Below are 27,208 nucleotides of genomic sequence, written 5' to 3' on the forward strand. Positions count from 1 at the left end.
TGTTATCATCTCAAAAGTAAATTCCTATTGTACTATCATCCAAAGCTAAATGCTTGGAACCAGGGCTTTCACTGTGTAGCACTACAAGGGACTTGGAATGATGCTTACCATCAGCTCTGTTCAGTTTGGGGCTGCATCCTCATTTGGGGTTACCTACTCCACTTCCACTACATTATCAGCCTCTGGGCTCAACACCTTGCAATGATAATTATCCTTTTCACAACACCACCTCCTCCCACCTCCATCTCCTGTGTGATTTTCTCATTAGGGATAGGATGCACTCACGTGCAGCTATGTGAGGAGCAGAACCAATGTGAGATACCCAGTGAATGCAGTTAGCAGACAGGATTTTAATTCTACCTTATCTCTGATGAAATTGTAACCGTCTAAGTTTCATGGCAAATTTCTATTCTAGCAGTCATACTTGGCACTTAGGAAGAGTTTTTCCAAGTATGACTATCTGAAGCAAACCCCACTCATGTCCTCCCACTAAGATCTAGGAAAGAACAGCAAAGGATGAGTATTTCAAATGTCTTACCCCCAAAAGGTATCTTTGACAATTTAGAAAATCCTCATAACATGTATGGAGAGTACCTCTCTCTCAGATACTGCCCTTACTGATATTCCCTTATTCACCTTATCCTTGGAAAAATATGATTGATTGAGCAAGAAGAGCTGGGCTTTGCAGTCGTGCCCAGAAAAATCCTGTGTTTATGAAGCAGAATTCAAAATCATTAAATACTGAAGAACCAATTTCTATTTAAGGCAAAGCAGTGAAGCCCAAGCTTTTCTTTAAGAATGAAATGGCTACTTTCAGTTGATTTTTACTAGACAAGCAAAGTTTTTAGCTATCATTTCAAACAGTTTTAGTCTATTTAGATGATACTTCACCTGTTAGGATTGGAGTTTGGAGTGCTTAGTTCAATGATATGAACTTCTCTTTCTTGGACTAAGTTAGACATTAGGCACCCCTCTGCTGGTTTTGGTTGTAGGTATCCCGCAAGGTAATTTAAAGACAGGAAATTCTTTTTTATGTTGCACGAGGGAGGAAAAACTTGATCTGCAGGAGAAAGAAAACAAAAGAAAGCATATGGACCTTTAAACACAGATATCAGCTTAGATGTATGCATGTACCACATCAACTTCAGTGTACACTGTATTGCTGGGAGGTAAATCTACCATCTATTATAAGCACATATGACAAATCATCACATTGAAAGGGAGATTACTGTTGCACTGATACATCAATTTTCTAATATAAAATATATACTTCTAAATAGAATAGTTACTATTCATGGATTTAAACACTTAACGGAAGAAAATCCCTGCAAAGAGAAATTTGAAAATAAATCTGAAGGAAAATATGTGAAAACATTTCAAAATGAATAAAAGACATTTAATTTTTTTCCTTGCATCTTCGCAAGAGATTTCTTTCTATTGCAATTTACTCAGAGATAACTTTTGGAATCAGTTCCTTCTCTCTGTGGAAAAAATTTTATTCTTGTTATCATAAACTTACAATTCTTTAAATACAACAGAAATTACTTTCCATTTCCTTAATATATTCTCTATGTATTGTGTAGTCAGAGTCAGTATTGTCTAGAAAGCAACAAATACTGCGTTTCTCTTGCACATGGAAAGTTAAAAACATCAAGAAAATTATAGAATCAATTGTTGATATTAAGGAAGTCTGATCACAATATGCATAGCTGAAATGATGAAATTCTAGCAGAACTATTCAATCTCTCTTTTGGTTTTAACCGAAAAGCTGAACACGAGCATTACAGAATCACAGAACCAGCTGAGTTGGAAGGGACCCACAAGGGTCATCAAGTCCAGCTCCTGACCCTGCCCAGCACCATCCCCATGAGTTACACCTTGTGCCTGAGAGCATTGTCCAAATGCTTCTCGACCTCTGGCAGGCTGGTGCTGTGACCACTGCCCTGGGGAGCTGTTCCAGTGCCCAAACACCCTCTGGGTGAAGAAACATGTAAAATGCAAACCATAAAAAATAGTCACTTCATATGATTTTCTCATGCACAGCCTACATTACTGTACCCCAAGAAACAGTATTGCCACTGAAAATCAGAAGCATTTTTAATTTCTGAGATAGCTTGACAAATGAATTGTCATAATACATAGAAGGACTAAGTACCATATTCAAACACGTGAAGTCCTGTAAGAATAGAATTCTACATGGCTGGGTCTTTGACCACTGCTTTACAGGAAAGACTTTTTCTATTAAGGTCAGTAGCAAGATACAAAAAACCCCCAAAACCAAAAAGAAAATGGATCAACCATCATGCATTGTGAATGAAAACTGTGAACAAACTCTTATGAGCTGTGCTGAGGCCACGCACTCTCTAAATGAGAGCTGTCACCTCTGGAGCACATTTGTGCGTGCTACCCAACTTTGCAGGAAGACCAGAGACTCCTGTGACCCTGCTCTCTGCAGAAACAATCAGGGGAGTTTCTTCTCCCGATCTTATACAAAGCAGCCTTTGAATATTAACCCTGTTGTGTCCCCTACAGAAGCTACTAAAGCTGTAAAAGGCTGTAACTATTCACACTGCCCAAGCAAAGCACTTCTCCAGCATCTGGTATGTGCCCTGCCAGATTAGCCTTGAATGCAGCTGCAGTTCTGCCAGCTCCTCCCACAACAGCACAGAATGGAAAATGATCCCAAATGGTCTGTGCTGAGCTTGAATTTTAAATATATATACACAGAGAGAGAGAGACACTAGGCATTTGCATCTTAACTGCTGTACATGATTCAGGCCATAAAACAACAGTTCTGGAGTAGTTTGTGGGTAATTACCACACGTGCTATCCTCTGCCATTGCAGAGAACTCAGTTCCTGCTCCTGGCACTTCCATTAGGCGTCTCTGGAGCTCTCCAGAAGTGCTGCTCTTGCCGCCAGAAGCACGGAGACTCCCCAGCCTGGGCCTCCACTCGACAGCATGCTTTTCCTCTGCAGCAGATTTTAACTCTATCACGGGTTACTTGACATTCACACCAGAACGTATTTACTCTCATCTGCACCAGTTACCAAAATCGGGCTGGAGCAGAAAAGGGGATCCATTTCATCTTTCTTTGCTCACTACACATCTCTTCTTAGTTTCAGTGCTGTCTCCTTACTCTGGAAAGGGACTGCAGGTGTCTGCAATCAATTAAAAACATGACCAACCCAGCCAAGAAAGTCAGTTTATGGATTCTGTGCCTCTCCAATCTCCCCCGACTCCCCATACGCAATGAGACGTGAGGTCGGCAGGTAACCCCCCCAGCAGAGGCTCTCTGGCCAGCAGGCTGGGGTGCCCAGGGCCCCGCTGGCCAGGAAGCTGCGGAGCTGTGAGCAGTGGCCAGCAGCCTCCTCCTCCTCCTTCGGCGAGTGCCAGGCTGCCTGCACACTAGCAGCTGGAGTTTCTGTGGCAGCACTTTTATTTTACTGATGTGGACAGACACTGCCTGCTCTATTCTGCACAAATTAGGTGTCATCCGCAGGTTCTTGGCTGAAAGTTGAATATCCAAGTTTAACATCATCCTTAGGATGTATCTGTGCAAATGAGCACTGTTAATCAAGTGTGGCTCCCTGGGCAGCAGCAGTTGGATTCAGCAATAAAAATCCCATCCAAGCAGAGCTTGCTTTTCAAAGTCTGAGCTGGGCATAAGCAAGGTGTTTGGAATTTTCCTTGGGCACTCTGAGGGTAGGGTTTATTCATGTGTATTTTGCAGTTTGCTAACCCTTAGCACAACAGAGATCAGAACCTTCACTGGCATTTAATGGCAGGGTAGAAATGGGATGAGAGAAGGGCCTACAGGGGCCTCAGGAGGGAGGATGCAAACTCTAGGCAGTGCTTATCCTGCAGCAGGACACCAAGTGACCACGTGCAAGCATTAAACCAAGCAAGCATGGTATGCAGGATATGTGCACTGCTGGGTACTGGCTATAAATTCAGAGTCAGGACTGATGCTTCAGCTTCTGCCAGGCAGAAGCACAGTGTTACTGTCTGTAAATACACTGGACATTTTCCAGTTTAGCTACTGTTAAGGCTAATTTTTTTTTTTCTTATTCAGCTAAGGGATGTGTTGAAATTAGGGTCCCTCCAGGCTAGTACATTTGCTCTGGATTTACTGGTGATACTGGAAGTATTAGATAATATTTAGCTAAATGGTAGGACTTCCTGGCTTGTTTAATCACGTCTTACTGAACCATGAGGAATTAAACTACCTTCTGCTGAAAAACATGTACCAAGACCACTTTCACCATGAGCAGTCCTGCTTTCTAGACTGACAGTGATTATCACAGCAGTCACTCTGCCATCTCCTTCTTTTCACAAGCCAAGGCAAGAACAAGAACTCCACTTCTTGTGCCCCCTTCTCCAAACCCCCATTCTGGCCCCTGGAGTTCTTGCTATGATCACCAACCCTGCAGTACTTGATCAGCCACTCTTTAGAATCAACAGGATTCAGATCAGGGCACTTGGCCCTGAGCCAGTTTTCTAGTGCTCTCAGCTGCCTTTCATTTGCAGTTTCAAAAGTGACTTCAGAGACCCATGGCATGAGAAGCAGCTTTATTCTATGAAAGAATAGAATCTTCAGATCTTTCTGAAGCCTTTAGCTTGCATTTTCTGTTTGCTGTATTCAGCTACAGCCGACACTTTTAAAATGTTACAGCTTCCGGTTTCAGATTTGTCTAGCTTGAGTGAAGCTGAAATGTAGACAATTATATGGATACAGCCATCAAATTCTGTACCAGTCACATAGCAGGGAGCTGCTTTGTATGACCACTTATTGATTAGGAGCAATCCTAGCAGTGATTCACAGACTGTCAGCTGAGGGTACCTCACTAAATCGCACGAGGAGCGTAAGTTTTGTATGAAAAGCCTAAATTGCACATGATTGTATGCTGTGGTTTGTGAAATCCAGTGATTCTCTTGCTCGCTCTGCAGAGAAGCAGACCAGGACCACATCCCACGTGGTGTGCACAGAACTCCGCACACGACTGCCGCAGTTCAAGAACTGACCCCGTCCCCACCCCTGAACACATGCACAACCCCCACACATGCTCACATATTCATCCTTCTGCAAGAATTTAAACCAAAATCCAGTACAGTTACAGCTGAGCTAGTTTGTAGGAGCCTTCTCAGGAACTGTCTATTTTGGTTGCCTGCCAAGTTCCATTTTGTGTACTTACTGCTTATTAAATTGTGTTTTAGTGCATTCTAAAGATGATGCAAAACTTCCCTCCTTAGTCTCCTGATTTGACTGGAGACGTGCAAATCAACAAACAAAATTTTTTATGTTTTTTTCAACATACCTAATTAAATACTTGTCTCCACAATGCAGAGCCCACTACTCCCATTCATATGTTTCAAGAGCACTTTAATAAGCTAGTAAGTGTATTTCTGAATGATTTTCTGGCATTAGAGTACAAGACCGGTGCCAAGTAGAATAAAAAACCCAATAAACCAAAAAAACCCACAACCAAAACCACCAATTCCCACACCCCCGCCCCCCCCCAAAAAAAACCCAGGGGGGGAAACAAAAACACCAACAAAAACAAACAAACAACAACAAAAAACTACACAGGGGAATCCTCTACAAATTTGGCAGGATTTGGATAGAACTAACTCAGGCATGTTCTGATTTTGGGGGGCAAACCTCGTGTGTTAGGAAATCAAATGATCATGCAGTTAGGAAAGAATGTTTTCTTCACAGAAGGTTTTTGGTTGGTTTTTTCCTTTCTGTAACCAACTAGTTCAGCTGTTTGGGAGTTTCTGTAGAGACATTCCTGCATATAGTTATGTTGTGCCAACAGTGCTCAGCTGTGGAGCTACAGCCTGAGCCCCACCCCAGTATGGAACTGTGAATTCCCGAGGAGCTGGAGTCCTCTCCCACCTGCACTAGGCCACCTGAAGAATCTGGCACGTGGCTCACTGGGACAGGAAATCTTTCTCCTTGGGATAAAAATACCTAATACAGACTGAGGTAACTTAGTTTGGTGAGGAAAGCAAGCGATAGTTCTTTGCCCAAAGAAACCTGGGTCCTTAAACAAGCAAATACTGAAAAGAATAAAAATGTAACTCAGGTCTTTCTAGAAATTTCCCCCTACTTCAAGGGCTCCACTTCAGTTCTTCAGATGAATATACCCAAACAATCACCATGACTAGTTAATTCTGTTTAAAAGGCCAAGTTTGACTCTTGTAAGATTCTGAGCAATTACATCCACATTTATGAGCATATAGTTATGGCACCAGAATCCATTAAAAGTTGCCTAAATACAAGGTCTGGTCTTTAGGCTTGCTCTTATTTCTCTGTCTTTGCCTTTCACATAATTTTTCTTGGAAAATTAGAGGTATGGTTAAAAATTAAAATAAGTGAAATATAAGCAAGGCTTATTCTCAGTATCTAAAAGTGTCTATGAATTCAGTTGGTTTTGTCTTTGTTTACCTTCTCCTACTTTAATATAGATGTTTCTTGATATTTTAAGTTCAGTGAAAGATGTTACCGCTCCATATTCCTTCTGGGCCCACTGTAGCAGATGTTCATTTTTCTCAGGAAAAAACTTTTCTTCCGTTTCTGCTGACAAGGAGAAGTTTCCCTTCTCAAACTGAACAACGGAACCTAAAGACACCTGATGGGAATAAAAACATATTTTTAATGAGGTCCATTTATCAACACAGACAGGTAACATGTTTAAGCAATGTAATCTGTCACACCAAATGCAGTGACTGAAGGTGATTAAGGCTTATTTTCAACAACATCCAAATGTCACATGTTTTAACATCTGCATAATGATCCCTTTTTCAGAGATGTTTTTTAAAAAATGAAGTTCCCATCAGCCCAGGTGGGGTGCACATCACAGCTGAATAACAGAGGGCTCTGAGCCACTCTCCAAAATTGTACTGCTGCAGAAGTGGAACCACAGTGCTGCAAGGGGAGATAAACTTTGGGGGCAAGGGGAGGGAGAGAATAAGAAGAGGATGGTCTGAAGAAATGAAGGCAGACAAGAATGTGAACCTCAATAAAACTGGGAACTACTGAAGTAAATCCCAAATCAGAAAGAACATGAGTCCAAGCTCAGTGACATATAAAGACCAGCCCAGAAACACAACGTCAAGAAACAGAAAGGCTAAGAGAAAAGGATGGTATTTATTGTTGCTTTATTTACAAGAAGCGGGGAAATACTTTAGTTTAATAGATAAAGCAGATGAGTTAAATACATCTTTTGAAAAATTCCTTAAAATAGGTTACATTAACTGAAATCTTGAATGGAAAGACTAAAATGTTATTTAAAACAGTAAAAATGGAAAAACAGTACATAGAAGTGTAACAGGATCTGCAGGAAAGCCAAAGATGTTCACATACAGTTTCACTGGAGTGCCAGTAGCATCACTCAAAAACAGAAGGTGGCACAGGGTCAGACACTACTTCAGACTGTGACTTGCTCGAACCCGCATTGGTCTTGAGAGATAAACAAGTCATTCCAGATTTACTACAATGCAACCTTCTGACCCTGCTGGCCCTGCAGATGGATGGAGCCAAGGACACTTCCAGGACACCTGTCAGCTCTCGAGAGGTCCCTACAGGAAGAGCTGAAAGAGCAGCATTCCTCCATTTCCCAGCCCATCCCTACACTCCACTGTCTCCTCCTCCAAGGCACTCCAGGACTGGGGCCTGCCTGCCCCACCCAGGCTGGTCCTTCAATGAACGCTTTCACTGAGATCTCAATAGCAAGCCCAGAAGAATATGCACTTCAGTGAAAGCACAGCAAGCTGAACAAGCTTTCAGATGTGAAATCATCAGTGAAGACCTTTTTGGACAAAGTCCCTTTAGTTTGTTCAGCTACAGACCACTGCAGCAGACAAGGTGCCATGAAAGCACCTCCACTCCATCTTCTTCTGCTGCCCTCCGAGCATCCCAGGAGGAAGTCTGAGTCACTCTGTTGTTCTCCTCCCCCTTTCCTTTTCACATCTTTCTATTAACCCAGGCTTCTTTGGTGGAACAATTTATATTTTTACCCAGCCAAGAAGCCAAAACTACTGATAACTCAAAGAGGGAAAAACAAATCATAAAAATACATCATAATTTCTGTCTAGAGCAGTATTTACACCCAAGTATCTCTCAACCTAATTATTTTACACAGATTATCTGAAGCCAGGTTCCAAATACAGAAATTAACTAATGGCAATAAACTATTATCACCCACCCCTGAAGCTACTGTTGCTGGACTATTTTAAGGTGATACATACCAAATTATTTAGCACTTGCAAATGTTAGTCAAAGTAGATACATAAACTATAAAATTCTACATAAGTAGATGCACAAATTTCAAATTCTTCCCTGTGCCTCCGGCTATAATGCCAGCATTTATTATGCACATTTGTAAAGATGCTCCTAACACATCAAATTCAGTGTAAATTCCAAGTGCACGGTCTCAGAGGATGACATTGACACAGGTCATGCTGGATTGTGTACTTTTATATCAGACACATGTGGGACAGCTTCATAGAGCTTTGGCCTAACTAGAAAAATCTTCCATGCACGAAATTCACAGGATTTAAGGACGTAATCAGTGATTATTTTGCAGGAATATTAAATAGATGTTGGCATTCCACCCTCAGAGACAAACAGTTTATCCAGTGAGTACAGCAGTTGGTTTTCGATTACACATTGTTTCCATATTTTTTTACGGTCAGCATCAGGGTAAAGCAGCATCAGTGTGTCTTTTTAAACATTTGAGTACAACATGAGAGAAAATATTCAATATGCAATAACACATTCTTGCTGTACTTTTCATTTGAGATAGTTAAATGTATCTGAGGAAGACACAACAGCTGTCTTCCTCAGAATACACTTAGTTTTTCATCTATTACTAATTAAAATTTGAAAACCTTTTTCATCATCCTGCAGCATGACAAATGTCTTCCTGAGGGACAGATCCTTACCAAGAGCTACAAGGGAGGAACCAACATACAGAAGGCAGAGCAACTAAAAAGTCTGGCACAAGCACCCTCACTAAGTGATTATACAGTAAACATCTTTAAATAAATATGAAGCTTGTAATATTTATTTTTTTCAATCACATACTAAAGTCTATTTGAAATGCTGGTTCCACTACCCAGGTTTTAGAAAGCACTGCAGAGCTCTGCTGGGTTTGCCAATGTTGGGATTTTTACTACACAGACCTAAGGCAAGGTTAAGTGAGCCAAGCACGTTATTTGTTCTGGAGAGTATTCAACAAACCCTTCCAAAAAAGGCAACCATCACTGTTTCAACACCTGCCTTGAACATTAACTACTCACTCTCCAGAACGAACCAAAAGCAAATCTAACATGTTTAGCATAATGCAAAGCATTAAAGTCAAATAATGTTTTAAATATTTGGGAATTAACCAGCTTTTATCTGAGCACTAATTGGGCACTGATTGAGTGATTAAAAGTGCTGCCACAGACACTCTTATCTCCTCCCTTCAACTCCTTCAGTGTTACTTTCTGAGGTTGCAGAGTGGAAAAAGTGCCCTAGCTCCATTTCTTCCAGTTGTGAGGACATTAAAAAGAGCTGCACTGGAAACATCTGCTGCTGAGTAAACCTACATGTTCTGTCACTTTTCTGAGGCTAAATGAAGAAGCTGGACATGGAAGATCAGTCCACAAGACCAAAAGATACTGGCCATGGCCACTAACCACAGCAAACGCCACAGTTCAATTGTTCCTCAGAGGAAATGAGGAGCAAGCACAGTATATTGAAAATTTGCTACCAAAAGCGGAGCATTCCGTCAAAGAACAAACGTATTTAAGAACACATTTTGGTTGCATGCACTATTACCCTGCTGACCACTGGGGAAAATAGGGCCTGAAATTTTCTCTGCACCATACCAAGGCAAGGAAACATACACCCCTCATGCTGCGGGAACAAAACAAAAATAGCCTTCACACGGCCCGTAAGAAAAGTTTCCAGTCTGAATAAAACTGCTCTTGCAGGGCTGCTGTGGTAGTTCAGGACATCAGTCACCTGGCAGAAGTGCCAAATGCCATAAGTTACTATTCCCCAGAGGGAGCAACTCTCAGAGCCAAACCTGAGTCATCTCAAATGTATACAGTGGTGAGCGTGAATACTGCACACACAAAATAACATATTCTGTTTCTTATTTTACCTATTTCCTTCTCTCCTTTTAAACCTTTATTGCCTTTTTTTTTTTTTACTTTGAATCTGATCCAGGGGGACATTTACTTTGCTTTATAACATTTTAAGTACTTAACGTAGTTATAATTCAGAACTCCCAAGCAGGAAGCAAGTTCGTAATTTAGCCTTGAGAGAGAGGTTGGCACCTCTGGGACATGACTCAGAATACAAAGTGAAGTGTCTACACAGCATGAACCAACCCCTCCCCTCCCAACAGCTACACCACCACCCATCGAGGGCCTGCCAGCACAAGTGATCACCTAATCCACTCCTAAAGCCATCACTGAGGCAAATATAGTAGAAGGAAAAGAAGCAGCATCCTTCATATTTTTATCAGAGCTGTACAGTATCAGACCTGTGGTGGAACATGCAGGAGAGGAGAATACCTGCTCAAAATAAAATGAAAAGATTGAACCAACTATCGGAGCAGCCTACATGGGATCAAGAGTCAGCTGGTGTTTTTTGGAATTGTACTCTGATGTGATTTCATACTCTTACACACGAAAAATAAAGCCATAGATGGAGAAATACCAGGTATTCCAAAACTCAAAAATGTATCTTTTGTTGTTCATAAACCCATACACAACATACTTTAATCATAAAGAGAACAATTCTCTTCAACAAGTGAATAAGGAAGATGCTGCTTTTGAAATTACAGGCCACATTTGTGAGCCACCTATCAAATGTGCATAGTCCTTACAGCCACAGAGGTGTGATGTTTTCAAGCAATGACAAAGTTTTTCATTTTAGTGTTCTCAAGACCACATGCAGTCATTACAAAATTCCACTTCGAGTTCTTACATTTTTGAAAACACACACACAAGAAGCATTATCTTAATTACACTTTAGATTTTAATTCAACCTCTTAGGAGATACTCAGTTTGGAAGCTCCCAAAGATCCTCATATAATTAAGGCTCTTCAATTTTTTCTCAGGATGAAAGCAGAACAGTACAAGATCAGAGAGCAGACTCCTGCACACCTTTATATATCTAGAAAAAAGGATCCTGGGATTTTCTATCAAAGCTGAATCTGTGTCAAATCAAGTAGAACTTTCAAAACCCCTAAGGAACAGTTACTAGAATGATAAAGAAACAAACAAGAAAATCCGTGTAAAGAGGAAATCTGTTCCCAAAGTTTAAGGCTCAGCAGGAGTTTATTAATTGCACACAGGCAATTGTCCACATCTCACATTAATTTAACAACATCTTAATAGACTCAATGTAGCACTTGTTTGATATGAACAAAATAAGGTAGCAGAAGCTTTTCCAGGGATTCTGTTTCAAGTTAGAGGCAATTCAGCAGAAGAAGTGAGGGGAGAATTAAAGCCTATCATGCAACTGCAGCTATAGTTTCCACTGGAATCAGTGACTCAGTAACACAACCTGTTGTGATTTATTACCTCCACGTCACTAACACCAGTAGTCTGCCAAAATCCACTGCCTGCTTCTGTAAACCTCCACTGGCTAAGCCCCCTGTTTACTGAAGCAAGCAAAGAAAGGAAGGAGCAATGACCATACAGAAGAAAAAAGACTATCACAGGTGCCTGTTCCAGGTCCTTCAGCCTCCTTCAAGATTAGTTTGGGAACACACCTCAACCACTAAAAGCCCAAATAGTCTTTGTTTCCCCACTCTTGCAGGCTGGATTAACATAAACTCCCCATCCTCCTGACTACCAGCTGTCTTGGATCTCAAAGTGATGGGTCTGGGCTCCTAGAGGCACCAGGAGAAGGAGGAATGCTCAGGATCAGCCAGAGGAAGCAATGAGGAGGATCACCAGGAGATATAAGAGGCAGCATCATCCAGATCTGGCCTATCCACACTCCTAATGCAAGTTCTGGTTGGAGCAGTGACCCACAGAGACAGCCCACTCTCAAAGCTGAAACAAACACCATGTAATAAAGCTTGAGTTCTGAGTGATGTCTTAAATCACATGGGATCTAGTATGAACTCTGTGACACTCTTAGCAAACCAGGCTCCCAAAAACTGCCAGCCTTTGAAGTCCCATGAAAGAAGAAACTAAGGCACAAGGACCTGCCTAGTTTCCTGGGAAATTTACTGGCAAGTTGGTATTCTTGAAGTATTTCTGCCCAAAACAAAGTGATTACAGTGAAAGCAGAGGATAGCTATATATCATAAAATTTCCCTATTTTGGGACACCACACACACTGAATTTTTTTACCACACTCTGCATATTCATTTCATGTACTATATCTTGCTTCCTAAGCCAGAAATAGCACTCATCTTCTGCAATGTCTTCCTGAAGCAAGCTTTGAATGGGAAAAAAACCCTCAACCCTCCTGGACATTTAAGGATGCCTTACTGGGGTTATTGTACTCTTAAACTCCTTTTACATGCATCATTTTCAAGCATGTATTTACTATCTGGTCATTTTCTGCTATTCCTACTGCTGACAAAATCCTTCCGCCCTTTTGCCAAGAACATGAGAATCTGTACGTAGCCTGGGGTTCCCCTAATATTTCTGGGAGTAATCCATTTATACAGACTTTAGAAAAGCAGTATTTTGCCAGGGTTGAATCATGCCAGGAGACAAAGTCTACAGGGAAATTTACCATTGTAAAAACCATAGTAAGAGTTGCCATTTACTAAACACTGCTTTTAATTTGACACAAAATGTTAATTTTCACATTTTTTCAAAAGGCAAGGAAACAGTATGGGGAGGGGAAGGGAGAATATGAACTTTTCCAAGTGGAAAAGGGCAACTACAGGATTATTTCCAGCTCCTGAGTAGAAGAATGATGAAGATTTATTTAAAAAAAAAAAAAAAAAGCAAACTCAGGATTCTACAGTAATGTAAACATCCTTTTAAATTCCTCTTCACACCTTTACACAACACTGAAAATCTACTGCTTTTACTTTGAATAGTGAAAGGTCACTATTTATACCAAATTTATCACTAGTCATGCATTTCCTATCCTTCCTCACTCTTCTCCTAGCAGAGCACTCAGTTCACATCTGGGTCTGTTTAACCAGTGATTGGAAATTTAGCCTCCTGATTTCCCGTTAAATACTAGGCACAGGAAAACAAATAGCACTTGTTTTTCAGTGAGTTTTGTCAGTCATCCAAATCTAGTGCAAACCATAGAACAGCCTGTGGTTTGGTGGCAGAGACCCAAAATATGTGAACCATATTTTCATGAAGTGAGAGGAATAAATCAGCAATTGGCTAAAGTAATAAGAACATGTCTTTTTTTCTTCTTAGAAGTACAGAAATGACTAACAATTAAACTCTTCATTCTATCACTTCGTATTGTTTAAAGCCTTCATTTCATCTTCTCAAATCTCAAACCAAGAGCAAGTGATCTGTTTTTGCATTTATCATTACTTCTCTTGCTTCTTCCATTTCACTACCCTAACACACATTCACTCCAAGCTCTTCCAAGTAAGGTTATTTGTTTGCATCAGTGTTTTTTATCCATAACTCTTACTCATTCAATTGCCTGAATAACTAATTCAGAGAAAAAGCTGAAGCATCACTTCTTAAATCACATATTCTATAAAATCACATATGTAGATATTTAAGGGGGTTTTGGATCTATTCTAACAGTGATTTCTAACAGGAAATCACAAAGGATTGGGATACTTTTTTCATTGATTTAATTCTCACTACTTTAATTTGCTGAGTAAAGACATTCCTAGGCTATAAAAGCAATTGAAAAAGCTACAAAATATAAAGAAAAAAAATTACTTGCTGACTAGCACCTATAAAACTCTCTTTCTGTGCCGTTTCATAAAGCTTCTGGTTTTTTGCCAAGACATGTTCGCAATAAACTAGTTTTAGGGAAGGAGAGAAATGACGACTTGATGGGAAGGAAGGAAATTATTTCGCTGTATGAAAACTTAAAAGTGGGGTGGTGGAAGAGGTCTGGTAATGTTTTTCTGCAATACTGACTTGCACCAAGATCTCAAGTAAATGCAGTTTCTACAGCAGTTGTCCAGCTTACATAAAACTGTGATTTGTCTTAATCTAACCAGTCTAGTCACCAGTGATGTCCTTTCACTTCCTCTCTCACCCCACCTTTAAAATGCAATTTTGGCATTTATTCCCTGAAGAGGAAAAAAAAAATGCACAGATGCCAAGCATTTCCCTTGGTGAACCGAACAGAGCTTCCCACCCTTGTGACACTCTTCAGAGTCATGAGCCCACAAACACTTGAACAGAAAAGGGCCCAATTGCCAATTTGTTGTATTTTTGTGACATGCACAAATATACAATCAGACTAATAAGGTAACTGAAGTGATGATTTACAATTACTTAGGTCAGGCAGTCCATACGCTAACCCATTGCAGGTATTTTTGGACTGAAATGCCATGATACTAAGGTACATTTATTTTTAACACAATGAAAATAAACTCAAGACTTTTTTTACTAAAATTACAATAATTTCACAGCATTACCTACTTCACCCACCAATATAAAGCAACTCATGCAGAGTCTGAAAATAACCCTGCCCATGCTAAATGTATTGTTAACACCACACTAGGCAGACACTGTAAATTCTTTCCTCCTCATGCACACAGAGAAAATTTTTGTCAGGTTTATATCAAGTTGCTCAAATTTTCTCTCCAGACTTCTCACTAGTGTTCTTTCTGATTTATAGATAGGAAAAGCATCCCAGGAAGCGAAATGACACCACAGGCAACAGACTAGTGAAGCATGACTCCCCTTAGCAGCCATGCCCTGTCATGATGGATTCCTCCAAAGTACTGTCACTGTGAGAATCACTGTGCTTCCATTCAGTGCCACTTTGGAAAAAACTCTCCAAAACATGACATTAAAAAAATCCTGATGCTAACCCAACACAAACTTTGGCTTGTTTGGGGCATGCTACTTAATTTTAATGATTATTTATTCCACTGTGAAGTTTAGCCACCAGTAGACATTTTGTATAAATGAAACCATGAGCTGCTTCCATGAAGATAAAGCAAATGACAAGTCACTATGTGCACTACATGGAAAAAATAAGTGCAAAACCACATATGTATACACCAAATCTACATGTCCATGCTGAAAAATAAGGTTATTTGTGTTTCTCCCAATATTACAGCCATGCACCCAAAGCCTGGATTTTCTCCCACATTCATTTTAAGCTTCTTAACTGATGGAGGACCAGGCCAAAGGCAAAAATCCATGCTTGAACTATGTGATAAGTTAAACTCCAGCCCAACTCAGTAGATTGTGTGTTCCCAGCGTTTTGGATATGTGCTGATACAAGCTTGAAATCTTTTCATCCTTCCCTAGGGCAGCTTAGTTTAATGGAAACTCAATAAATTCACAGAATGAAGGAAACAGACCATTTTGCTAATGAGGACACTGAGAACATACAGCCCTAACTCCCCCCTCTTCTGCAGTACAATCACCATTCAAGCTCTGTGTGCCTTGGTTTCTTCACCTGTACAATGCTACTAACAACACTCGTGCTCCAATTCATCATCTGCTCATATCCTGGAGATACCTTTGCTCTTTATTTGAAATAACCTTGTCACTTACAATACAATTAATTTTTGATTTTTATTTAGTTATTTACTTACTCAAAGTGCATGTCCCTGCAACAGTTTGAGAACTTTATTATGACACTTTACAAGGAAAAAAAAAGCTAATATTAAAAAGAAATAAAGAGCTAGGACTTCACTAATGGTTACATGATTCTTTCACTTCTTTATCAGAAGTTGTCATTTAAACTTCTTTACACTACTTACCATTCTAACTCGGATTCAATCAGTGAAAGTCATTGCAATTCATACTTTACATACAGTATATTATTAAAATTGTGAATGAATGTATTGTTTGGAAAGTCTGAAGGAAAAGCTGGAAAATCAACGAATATCTTGCCTGAGGCTTCCATAGAGACAGACACAATAGTTATGACACTCCTGTGGTATGTGTGCCATGGATTTCTGTTTTGAGCATAGAATTCATGGGCACTAGAAAAGTCTTTTTCAAATTTGAAATCTTTAATGATTCAAAATACTTGATTTTCTGTTTCAGCTATACATTTAAGGAGACAGCAATTCAGAGCTACAGAGCTAAGTATTTTGAAACGAGGGCTACAGAAGCATGCTCTGCACTCTGCAGCCCTTGGAGCTGCTATTCACAGTCCTGGGGTCAGCTGTCTGGAACTCACTGAAGGCTCTGGCACAGAGGCAGGGAACCTCTCTGCAGCTAGGGCAGAAGCAGTACGTCCCTTTGCCCCACGACTCACCTAAAACAAGAACCCTTGATTCTGGAAAGGGACAACCTTTCCTAGGTTGTCTGTCACAGGGGTTGCAAACTAGCACAGCTCAACACAGGCAAACAGCTCTATGCAAAACTAGAGCCCCTCACCCTCTATTTGGCACACTGCATTTGCCTACGGGTTCTGCTAGGACTTTCTCCACATTTTTCATGTTTTCTGGGCAACGTGATTCTGTGCTGTCTTTTCAGAAAGCTTTAGCGAAAACAATGTATTTTTCCTTGTGAGCAGAGCAGAATTGTGGAAAAGAAACAGATGATGATCACATCTAAAAGTTGTTCAGCCCATAACCTCATGGCTTACCATCCCAAGGTGCCTCAGCTGCTGAGAAACTGGGCCATGAAAGGTGGGAAGGCTGATGAATCCATGGTAAGAGATGGAAGTTAGCTTATGTTTACAGCAAAAATATCGCCTTAGGGAAAGAACAAAGTGAACTTTGAGAGTGAGAGGGATGACAGAGACTAAAATGAGAGAGGTAATAGTGGTACCTGGCACTCTGCAATCTTGTTCTTTGAGGTCTTTGTAGGAAAGAAAAATACAAACCTTAACACAGTGGAAGGAAAAATACATAAATTCATATGGTACTTAAGGAGATCTAAAGTTGTTATGGAGAGCTATTCAGATGGATTAAGGATGGGTTAACATTGAGAGCCAGTTCAGTCCCTTGCAAAAAAAAGGCAAGCTCCCATGGGCAGCAGGATTACCCCAGCACCACAGGCACCACAACACTCAGCCCTTACCATGACCAGCAGAGATTAAGAGGCACAGTTTTGAGAGGAGGCATTTGATTTGAGTCCCCCCAACACAGCAGCAAATCTTTAGTGCCCACCAGGTACTCCTGCCTCGTCTGAGAAACAGTCCACTGCTCCCTGCAGCATCAGTGGCCAAATCTACAATGGCAGTTCTTCAGGTCAGGCAATGTCTTGTTTGGCAAGAATCATGACTGCTGCTGCTCACCTCAGCACCTGAAACAGTTTTCTGCAGCAAACACTTACTAATGGTACCGTTTTGGCAGCCAGAGCCTTAGGCATATTCCTATTGTTCCAATGCCTTAAGGCAGGCTGCTGAAACCCCACTGAGACAAACCAAGCAAGGTCAGCACGAACACCATCTGAACTCCAGCACAATCAGCTGAGCAGAAATGGATGGGTCTCAGCAGAACATCTCTCCACTCTCAGAGCAAGATAAGGGGAGAGGGAAAATCCTGGGTGCAGAGCAAGAACACAAACTAGCTGAACAAAATCCAGTTGATAGGAGTGATAATGCCCTGTAGGAGAAGATCAAAACTAAGTAGGTCCAAGGCTTTATTATCTGATGAAAGACCCTGCTTCTTTTGTCCATGAGCAGAATGAGGACTTGTCCCACTGTTGTTTCACATGCTGATCCTCAGCCATTTTCTGAGCAGACCAGAACTGTACTGGTTGCATTAAGGACACATAACAGGAATGGTCAACAAGAAGATAACACTCATGAGTCTCCAAAACACCAACGAAAAACTTAAGATTGTGAATACCTTAGAATAAAAACAAGTCCATATTCTTTGCACCAGTCACTAACACACTGTACTGGAAACAGGACTAAGTCCTTCAAAGTTCAAATTATCAAGGCTACTCCTACTCTTACACCTTGATGACAGGGAAAAAAAAAAACAATTCCAGAAAGCTTGAAGCATCCAGCAAGTGACCGAACTCCTGGTGCACTTAACCATGTCACCACCACACCAGGCCAACTGAGAGAGCAGTGTCCTTTCTCAGTGTCCTAATGCTGCACACTGTCCAGTTTCCTGTCCTGCTGATGCACAGAGACACAACTAAGTTCCCACTGGGTGCTGCAGAAACAATCTTGCCTACCACTGTCAGCTGTGCTGGAGGAGCAAAATTAAGCCCTATTAAGGATACCACTAAAAATAAACAAGTTTAATTCTGCAATTAGAGTTGAATATAGTGAAAGCTGCAACTTTCATAAAGACAACTCATGATTAGACATGATGTCATGCATTAAAAATTTAATCCAAACAACTCGTCTGTTTCACTACAAATAGCAAACTTGAACGTCCTGGCAAACTGTAAGGACATGATTTACAAATACTAGGTAATATTTGGATCTTGCATTATAAGCAGTGCTCCAGTCTTTCTGAGAAATAAAAATGACTTCATTCTGGGCTTAGCTTGGTCATTTCAATAGACCGAAGCTTCATCAGAGACATAAACCATAACTGGACATTTTGAGCTCAATGCATACAAATTCTTGTTTTGGTCACAGACCACACAATTAGCATCCACTCTTAATATTTCCAATTGCTCTGAGGCTTTTTTGCTTTATGGTGCGGTTAGACTTCCAATCAGGACTGGCAATCTGGTATAATCTCAAAGCTTTTTGAACTCAAATGGCTGTTAGTATCAACAATTATACGATGTGCAAATTCTGAAAAGCAGTTTTGCTTTCCTTTCCTTAAATTCAACATAACAAGTAATTGGCTACTTTTTCCAAACTGCTTTGCCCTACCACCTAACTGCTCCCCGGAGCCCTACAATGAAACTTGACCCCCTCTTAACTTTTTTTTTAATCCAAGTTTGAAAAAAATCCAAATTAATGCCATTAACTCCATGCCTTATGCAACAAGCAGCTATGACAGAGAGCAGGCCAGAGGACTGTGTACACTTACAAAGAAAACTCTTCGGATTCCAGGTGCCAGTCTTTCTGTTTTCAGCTTCCAGACCAAAGGCAAAGGAGAGTTGAGAAGAAACACCAGAGGCTTCTGGTGAATATGCACCGATGAAATTGGATTCAAATGTAATGTGACCTACAGAAAAACACAGAAATATGTGAATACTTCCTGGAATTTGAAACAATGAATCAAAGGTAATTTTTATATATATTATGACTTTTAGCATTCAGACCTCTTGACTCAAGATTATAGAATAATCTACCTCCACAAATTCAGTCAGAAGAGCACAGAGAAAATAAAATATGAAATAGTTAACATTTGTGCTCTATGCTTGCAAAGCGCTGCTAAAAAGAACTTTGGCAAATGCTGATGAAAAATAGCTTATGCAAAAGGTCAAACCACTAAGCAGAGAGCTGGGGAACAAGGAGATAAAAAGAATTGCAAAGCAAACTCTGATTCCTGGTTTCTAGATGGTAGTCTACAAAGCTGGCTGAGAGTATAAAACCTCATCTGCGGACTCTATTAAGGGCATAAATCTAGCCTGCAAAACAAATACAACTAAACAAACAAAAACCAGGAGGAACAAATCCAGAAACACAAGCGAGAACGACATCACTTTATGGAAGGAATTCCAAAAGAAATTTTAACATACACTAGGGAAAGAAAATGCCTGTGTTCAGAAACTAAAAAGATACACAGGATAAATGATCTGAGGGAAGGGGACATCATAGAAGTGAGGCAGCCTGTTACAAGGGGCTTTGAAACAGCCAGTTTGTACTTGCTGGAAGTCCATCCTGCCCAGCTCCTTGTGCACCAGTACTGCTCTCCTGGAAAGGGTTTAGTGTTGGACAAAACCATAACCACACAACAGAACAGCCTGTCATTTCTTAGCATATACAGACTTGCAATTGATATTGCAGTGGTTTTGTGGCACTTAGTAAGCTGTTTAAGCAGTCAGGATTTAGCCTGATACTTCATCCCATGTTATAGGAAGAAACCTTTCATCCAGTAAACTAACTAGATGAAAGCTAGAGACCAAATTGAAAACTAGGTACCTATTACTGTTGAAAATATTTTCCAAAATAGAAAGTAGGGTGGTTCTTTGTTTAGTTGGTTCTGTGCTTTGCTTGGGGTTTTTTTGTTTGTTTGTGGTTTTAAAATTTTTTTCCTTATTTATTTTATTTATTTCCCCTTGAAAAGCTCACCATCACTATAAAGGCAAAGCCAGGCCCTGGGCTCAGGTCCAAGACACCCAGAGGACAGCAGAGAGACCTTTTTTCACTACATAAGAACTTGCAAAAAAGCTAGCAAACAACTGGCTGTGCGTGAGCAGGGTGCAGCAGATTCTGAAACGCCACTGACCCAACGTGTCTCCAGTTCCCACAGTGACAGACATCAAACCCCACACACACACCTCTGGGAGCACTGAGGACATCCCTGTCCTCCTCCTTGTTCAGCTTCATTAAAACTTGCTGGAAAACTGAGTGAATGAATCCATATTTGTACTAAACCCAAGCTGCTTTAAAAGACAAGTTCCTCTCCTGGGCAGCAGCCAGGCAGTGCCATCTTCTGCCCGCTGCAGCCACCTCTGGCACCACTGGCCTCTCCAGCAGAAGACCTGGTGGTGTTTACACATTTCATAAAGAAAACACTAAGTATCACAGACTACCAAGAACCACATTTCTCTCCATTTTCTGCCTCTAAGGAATAAAATACCCCATTTTAGCAAACTGCAGGGTGGCAGTGCTCTCAGCCCTACTGGGAGAACAGACACCTGAAATGCCAAACAGCCACGTTCCTAGCTAGAGAAACTACTTTGCTCTACCAGCTGTAGAGCCAAAGTAGTTCTGTTACCTGAAAATAAGAAAAATTATTCATTTTACAAGATTCCTGCTTTATTCTTCTGTCTAGAAATGGAGAGGCAAAAGTAAAAAGGAAAAGGTGTTGAGAACCGCTATTAAATTCATGACAATTAAAAAGCTTTAATTAATTCTTGTGGCTTTTCAGCTCTAATCACTGCTAATTAATAATAAGCTGTTTAAACTATTAAATGTGATTACCTTGTTCTGAGCTTATGTTTTCTTACAAAACAATAAAAATACTGTAATCTCAGTTTATTAAAGTAGTCTACTTATATCTTTTGAAGTTCTGATCTCACAAATACGAGTTTAAATTTTATTCAGATTTTTTTTCAGTTTCAAATGGCATAAAGGGCATCCAACATACTTCCATGCCCAATAATGATTTCCTTTGGTCCTAGATATTGATGAAATTACTTATTGTATTACTTATTGTCTGTGTGCTTAAATAACCAAGAATAAAAAAACAGTTACAATCCTCCTGCACTGGCCAACAGGAGCACTCAGCCTAGGCTTGCACCCTGACTGTGTTTGTCATAATGCAAAGAAAATTGTAAAAGATATGGCTCTTATTAGAAACTTCAAAACATTTTTGCTATTTAAAACCTTCATTATTTATTAAAAGTGGGAATGATACAATACATATAGCACACTCTGAAAACTTCAACTCAGAAACAGCTAGGTCAAGTCCTTTGGGTAATAAGGAAATGGAGAAGTACCTCTGTTTCAACTGATCTCAGACAAATTTGCTCAAAGCCAACATCTATCAGACAAGACAGATGTTTTAGCTTTCATGCAGATTTCTTCCTGTTGTTTTAGTCACATGAGAACACACAGAGCACTCATACTACCTTAGTGAGAAAATCAGAGACTCTCTGCAACTGCATCTACTATCAGACTTTGTAGTTGCTATTCCCTTAGCTTTGAAAATTAAAGCTGCATATAATACACACATTCATTATTATTTCCATACATGCATGGAAATAATCAACAAAGTTTGAGCTGCGTGCAGAAGTGGTGATGTATCTGTCCATGCCTTTGGCTGAAACTATAGGGTAAGTTACACCACATAATGGAATTTTCCTACATTTCTGCCTGAAAAGTGCACATCCTTGGGAAAAGCTACAGGACTTCACCACCAAATCAACTGTTTTCATAACTAAATGAAATGCTTCTGTGAAAAATTTCCAAATAAATATAATTTGGCATTACTGCACTCCTCAGTGACGCTCATGACAAAACAACAAAACATACAATGCAAAATTTATATGCTTAGTCCTAAACTTGAGAAATAATATAGTTAATGTGACCATACTTCTGCATCAGCCTCCATCACTATACTCCTTAGCATATATATTCCTGTCACTACACTTGTTTGCACAACAGAATACTCAGGAAAAAAACTGAGTCTTGAACACAAAACCAACTTGGTTTTACAGACTGGAAAAAAAAAAAAATACCCAAAACCTAGAGCTCCACAAAAACTGCTCAGGACCATATTGGTCATCATCTTTTTCATAAGCAGTTACTGCTTCAGAGCTAGCACTGCTGAGGAACCTACCTGCTGGGTAGCAAAGGCTGAATGTGACTGTTCCCACTGAGAAGCTGTACAAAATTAACACACTCCTCATAGTGTAACTCTTTCCCGCCTTATATTTACAGCTGCTCCAACATCACTGTCAGTACTTGATGATACACAGCAGTGGTATCTATTAGGAGAGACTTTCTTCTGGTCCTTGGAAAATTTTTCAAGCAAACTGCTGGGGGGTTACCAGCACTCAAGATCCTTACGCCAAAACCCCGCTGCCAAGCATTTGGGTTTTGTACATTGTATAACTGCAGTCGGCAGGTATCACATGGAAATTTCAGCCCAAGTATGGCAGGCATGGTCAGAACAGCTCACCAGAGAGGTGTTTATGTGAGGGACAGTGGTTTGAACTGCTGAGTCCAAGTGAAAGCCTGGATTTTGACTATGCATCAGAGGCACTCAAATGCCGCCTCCCATTCCTGCTTCAGAGACTGAAAGGATTTACAGGACTCTAAGGCATTAAAGGTTATGACATCGACACAAGCACAAGTTCAACACTTCAGCTGCACCAGCACCTCCAGCACAACACCAGCCCTCTCTTTAGCTCTGCCTCCTAAGCTTTCTGCTGCCACAGCTGTGCTCCCACTGACTTGACCCTTTGCTAATTTCTGGCATGGCTGCCTCCATCCACAGCACTGCAGAGGAAGATCTTCACCCCTGTCTCTACAGCAACCTCAACAAAACGTCCTTTCTGCTGCAGTGCCCCCACTGTGCCTGTAGTTATACCATATATTGGCTGGTCCCAAGCGATCCCCCTCCCCCAGAAACCATTCTGTCTCATCTTAGCTCAAGAGCCATTCAAGGCACGTCCTTTTGCACATATCTATAGTTCATAGCACCTTCAAAACACAACACAAATTGATAGAAAGATACTGGATTGCTTTAAACCTCAAAAAAAAAAAAGTTTCTAATTAATAGCACAAGAGATAACTATAATTTTCCCTTCCTTTTTGTATTTTCACTGGCAAAATCCATATTACTAAATAATTATGTGAAGCCTTACCTAGAAACTCCATCAGAAATCAATCCTATGTGTATTCAGTGCTGTGAAGAGTGTTTTGAAGACACAGTGTGAAACTCTAAACTCACTGAACTTTGTGTTAAAATTCCTAACTTTTTCTTGAAACTCCCATATAAGCTTAAAAAAAAAAAAGAAAATCAGGGATGCAAAAAGGGACATTCTCTATCCATTCCCAGATTTTCAAAGAAGCTTATAAAAGACACACATTTTATACTTCTCAACAACACACTACCTCAGTCAAAGTCTTCTGCACCTCAGGCAGCTCTGTGACCAGTTTGGTCAAACAATACCAAAAGAAAATGCAGCCAGAATTATTAAACAAACTTGGGCATTTTTAGGTCACCTAGTCCATTTAAAAAGCAGCTGCTATTGCTTTGCCCATATTATTTTAAAAATATATTAAGAGACAGCATGTTATCCAAGCAGACAGCAGCACAACAGTACAGGAAAATAAATCAATATGGTCCAACACATTCCTGAATCCCAGTGAAGGGTTCATCTGATCACAAAGCTGTTGCACAGCCAGCATTTTCATTGTGCAATCAATAGCTAGGGCCAGACCTTCTGGGCATGTGTGTCAGCAATGGTCCTCCCAGCAAGGCTCAACTTCAGCAGCTGTTTGTCAGAGGAAGCTCCTCTTCAGACTCACGTCTGGCCCTCTTTGGCACACACTCCTCCAAATAATACATGACTAACTTGTGAGGAATACAACAATTGGGTCATAGCTGAAAATTACAGACTAAAGCTATTCTGAAAACGCAGAACAAAACCTACACATTCCAGTTCAAAAAGCATCTCAGTAGAACCGTGCCGTGAAGCGCAGCGGCTCTGTCCTGTTTGCTGGAACGCCTTTTTGCGTTCGTGGGCGCAGTGCCCGTCAAAGCTCCGCCGCACTGCTGAGCCGCTGCCTCCGCTCCGTTCCGACCCACGGCGGCTGCACACTCTGCACAGTTCCTTCAAGGTCTCCAGCAGCAGCGAGGTTAAGGCTGCAGAGGCTTCTGTCCCCAGAGATCAGTTTCATGGAAGGCTGAGTATCGCCACAGAAACCAACTACAAAAACAGTCTATGGGCTCCTGCCCTGCTACTCTGGTAAAGCAATTTGTGCTACGTGAAAGGCAAGGACACGAATGCTGAAAACTGATCAAAGTAAACGCTGCTGTTAAAGAACCATTCTGTTTTGCTGACTTCAAGGCATCAAATCAAAGGCTCTGTGTTTTGTTCTAAAAAGATGAAAGTTAAGTGCCAAGGATTTGTAAAGTTGAATTAACTATTCCGGCATGAAGACCTTTAGATAAATTCACAGCACATTTTCCAAAACAGCCATTACAAATCTGTGCTAATAAGCCAGGACAAAATATGTGGTGTTGTATTGAATTACACTGGCTAGGCTTAGACAGCTGTTCTCTAAAAAAGAAGAAAAAAGGAATTTTAACTCTCAGATCCCATAAGCACATTTTCTGACTTACAAGTGATGCAGTAAAGACAGATTTATGACATCTTAACTCATTACTCCGCTGCAAAGATTAACTCATTCAAAGCAGGCAAAATTAGAGCTGAAATGTGAAAATTTATACCTATCTCTGCCCTAAGCGTTCTCACTCTTTGTGTTAATACAATATTTATAGAGCATAGTTTATTCTGGTATTGCAAGTCAAAGAAATTAATATGAAGAAACTTATTTTTACAGTTCACTTGTGTCTATCAATTTAAGAGATTTGGAATTTCTACTAAAATTCACTTAAAATAATATAATGCTGGTACATTGGCTATAATAGGATTCAGTCAAAAATTATTCCATTAATCCACCTCAACAGGTGATATCTGATACTGCACCACTTTTCAGAAGTGTTTACCAAGTACTTTGGGAAGGATACTTTTATTCTAAAGTAAAGAAAAAGCATACTCCTTAGACAGGGATTGTGATTCAAAATGGAATACTGTTTTTTTCTCCCCCTCATATTTTTGCTATGCTCACTGAATATTGTGTTACAGATTTGATACCAAGCCAGCTATACTAGATCACAATACCCAGCTTTCCAGAGCCAAGAGTTTCTGAGAGAGAGTTTGCTGATTTTTCCAAGAAACTCAAAATATGTTCACATGGTGTTACAGCCTGAATGTAACTTTGCTCACAGGACTACATATTTGCACTCTTAAATCAAGAGATTGTATAAGCACGTTCCTAAAAGCACATGAGATCCTACTGCTTCCCTTCTGGGAAGCTCCTCCAATGCAGACTCTGTTCAGACAGAGCAAGCACCAGTTTTTGAAAACTCACCCCAGAAATCACAGATCTTCAAAGCCGTATCAGAGAAACCACTGACTCCAGGGAAACTGCAGTGGCACTAAAAGCAAGCAGTCATCCCCACAGACAGTAACCTCTTCTCCCACAGAACCCAACACTGTGTCACCTTCGCAGCCCTTGCCAGGGACACACCGTGCCACCCTCTCTCTGCCAGACCAGCGCTCACGGATGCCGCCGGGGCAGGGACCGAGCTGCGACACGTGAGGCACAAAGGAAGGAAAGACCTTTGTTACTTCCAGGATGAGGCACAACTCAGTCCTCAGGGAATGGATCTGAGTCCCAGGTAGCATCAGGAACTGAAGTTTACTTCCAAGGCTCATGCAACACTCTAACTTTAAAACCAACCCTTCGTTACCGTATATGATTGCAAACAGATTGGCATTGCCTGGACCTTTTCGCCCACACAATACTAGAGAATCAGATGGACTAAACAGCAGTTATAGCTCAGTTTTAAAAATCATGGGAAAGATTCACCCCTGGCATAATTCCACCGAAGCTACTGGCATTAAACCAGAGACTGATGTGGTCCCATACATTACTTCATAAAAGAGACAATACTATTGCACAATCTCTTGACTGTAACCACCCAGACTGGAAAACCAGGCTCCATAAAAAAGAAGACAAGAAAACAGAAAAGCTGATAAGGACTGTCAAACTCTGACCTGCAGCCCACTGCACTCTCTTCATTAAGAAGTACTCTCAAAAACCTTTGACCAAAAGGTGTTTGAAAACTCCTTCTCCCTTCACCCCCGCTTGTCCTGCAATAGGGGCTGAAGGTCAGGGTGTGCTGTGCTAGACACAAAGAGTTTAAAACTTAAGTCCTACAGCACATGAACACGCCAACATCCAATAACAAACTGTTTTGAATTATGCATGATGTTCCCATAATTAATGATTCAGAGGAAAAAATCAGAGAATCACAGAACAAGCTGAGTTGGAAGGGACCCTCAGTGATTGTGGAGTCCAATTCCTGGCCCTGCACAGCACCATCCCCAGGAGTCACCAGCCTGTGCCTGAGAGCATTGTCCAAATGCTTCTTGACCTCTGTCAGACTCAGGGATGTGACCACTGCCCTGGGGAGCTGTTCCAGTGCCCAAACACCCTCTGGGTGAAAACCTTTTCCTAATATCCAAACTAAGCCTCCCCCAACACAGCTTCAGGCCATTCTCTTGGGTCCTGTCACCCGTTACCACAGAGTAGAGATCAGTGCCTGCCCCTCCTCTTCCCCTCTTGTGGAAGCTGTAGAATGTGGTGAGGTCTCCCCTCAGTCTCCTCTTCCCTAGGCTGAACAGACCAATTGACCTCAGCCATTAAATGGCAGCCCAAAAAT

At 40.8% G+C, this 27,208-nt stretch overlaps 1 protein-coding gene across 3 annotated transcripts in view; it reads right to left on the minus strand.

Moving 5' to 3' along the window:
- TGFBR3 (transforming growth factor beta receptor 3) overlaps positions 1 to 27,208 on the minus strand; it is a 121,966-nt gene that overhangs the window by 30,367 nt on the left and 64,391 nt on the right. For all 3 annotated transcript variants that reach the window (XM_040072376.2, XM_040072377.2, XM_040072379.2), the window contains exons 4-6: positions 19,103 to 19,240; positions 6,451 to 6,634; positions 892 to 1,060 (exon numbers count right to left, since the gene is read on the minus strand). In XM_040072376.2, coding sequence (XP_039928310.1) covers positions 892 to 1,060; positions 6,451 to 6,634; positions 19,103 to 19,240 — 491 coding nt within the window. The remainder of the gene's footprint in view (positions 1 to 891; positions 1,061 to 6,450; positions 6,635 to 19,102; positions 19,241 to 27,208) is intronic.

The sequence above is a fragment of the Hirundo rustica genome, chromosome 9 (assembly GCF_015227805.2).
Source record: "Hirundo rustica isolate bHirRus1 chromosome 9, bHirRus1.pri.v3, whole genome shotgun sequence".
Classification (NCBI taxonomy): Eukaryota; Metazoa; Chordata; class Aves; order Passeriformes; family Hirundinidae; genus Hirundo; species Hirundo rustica.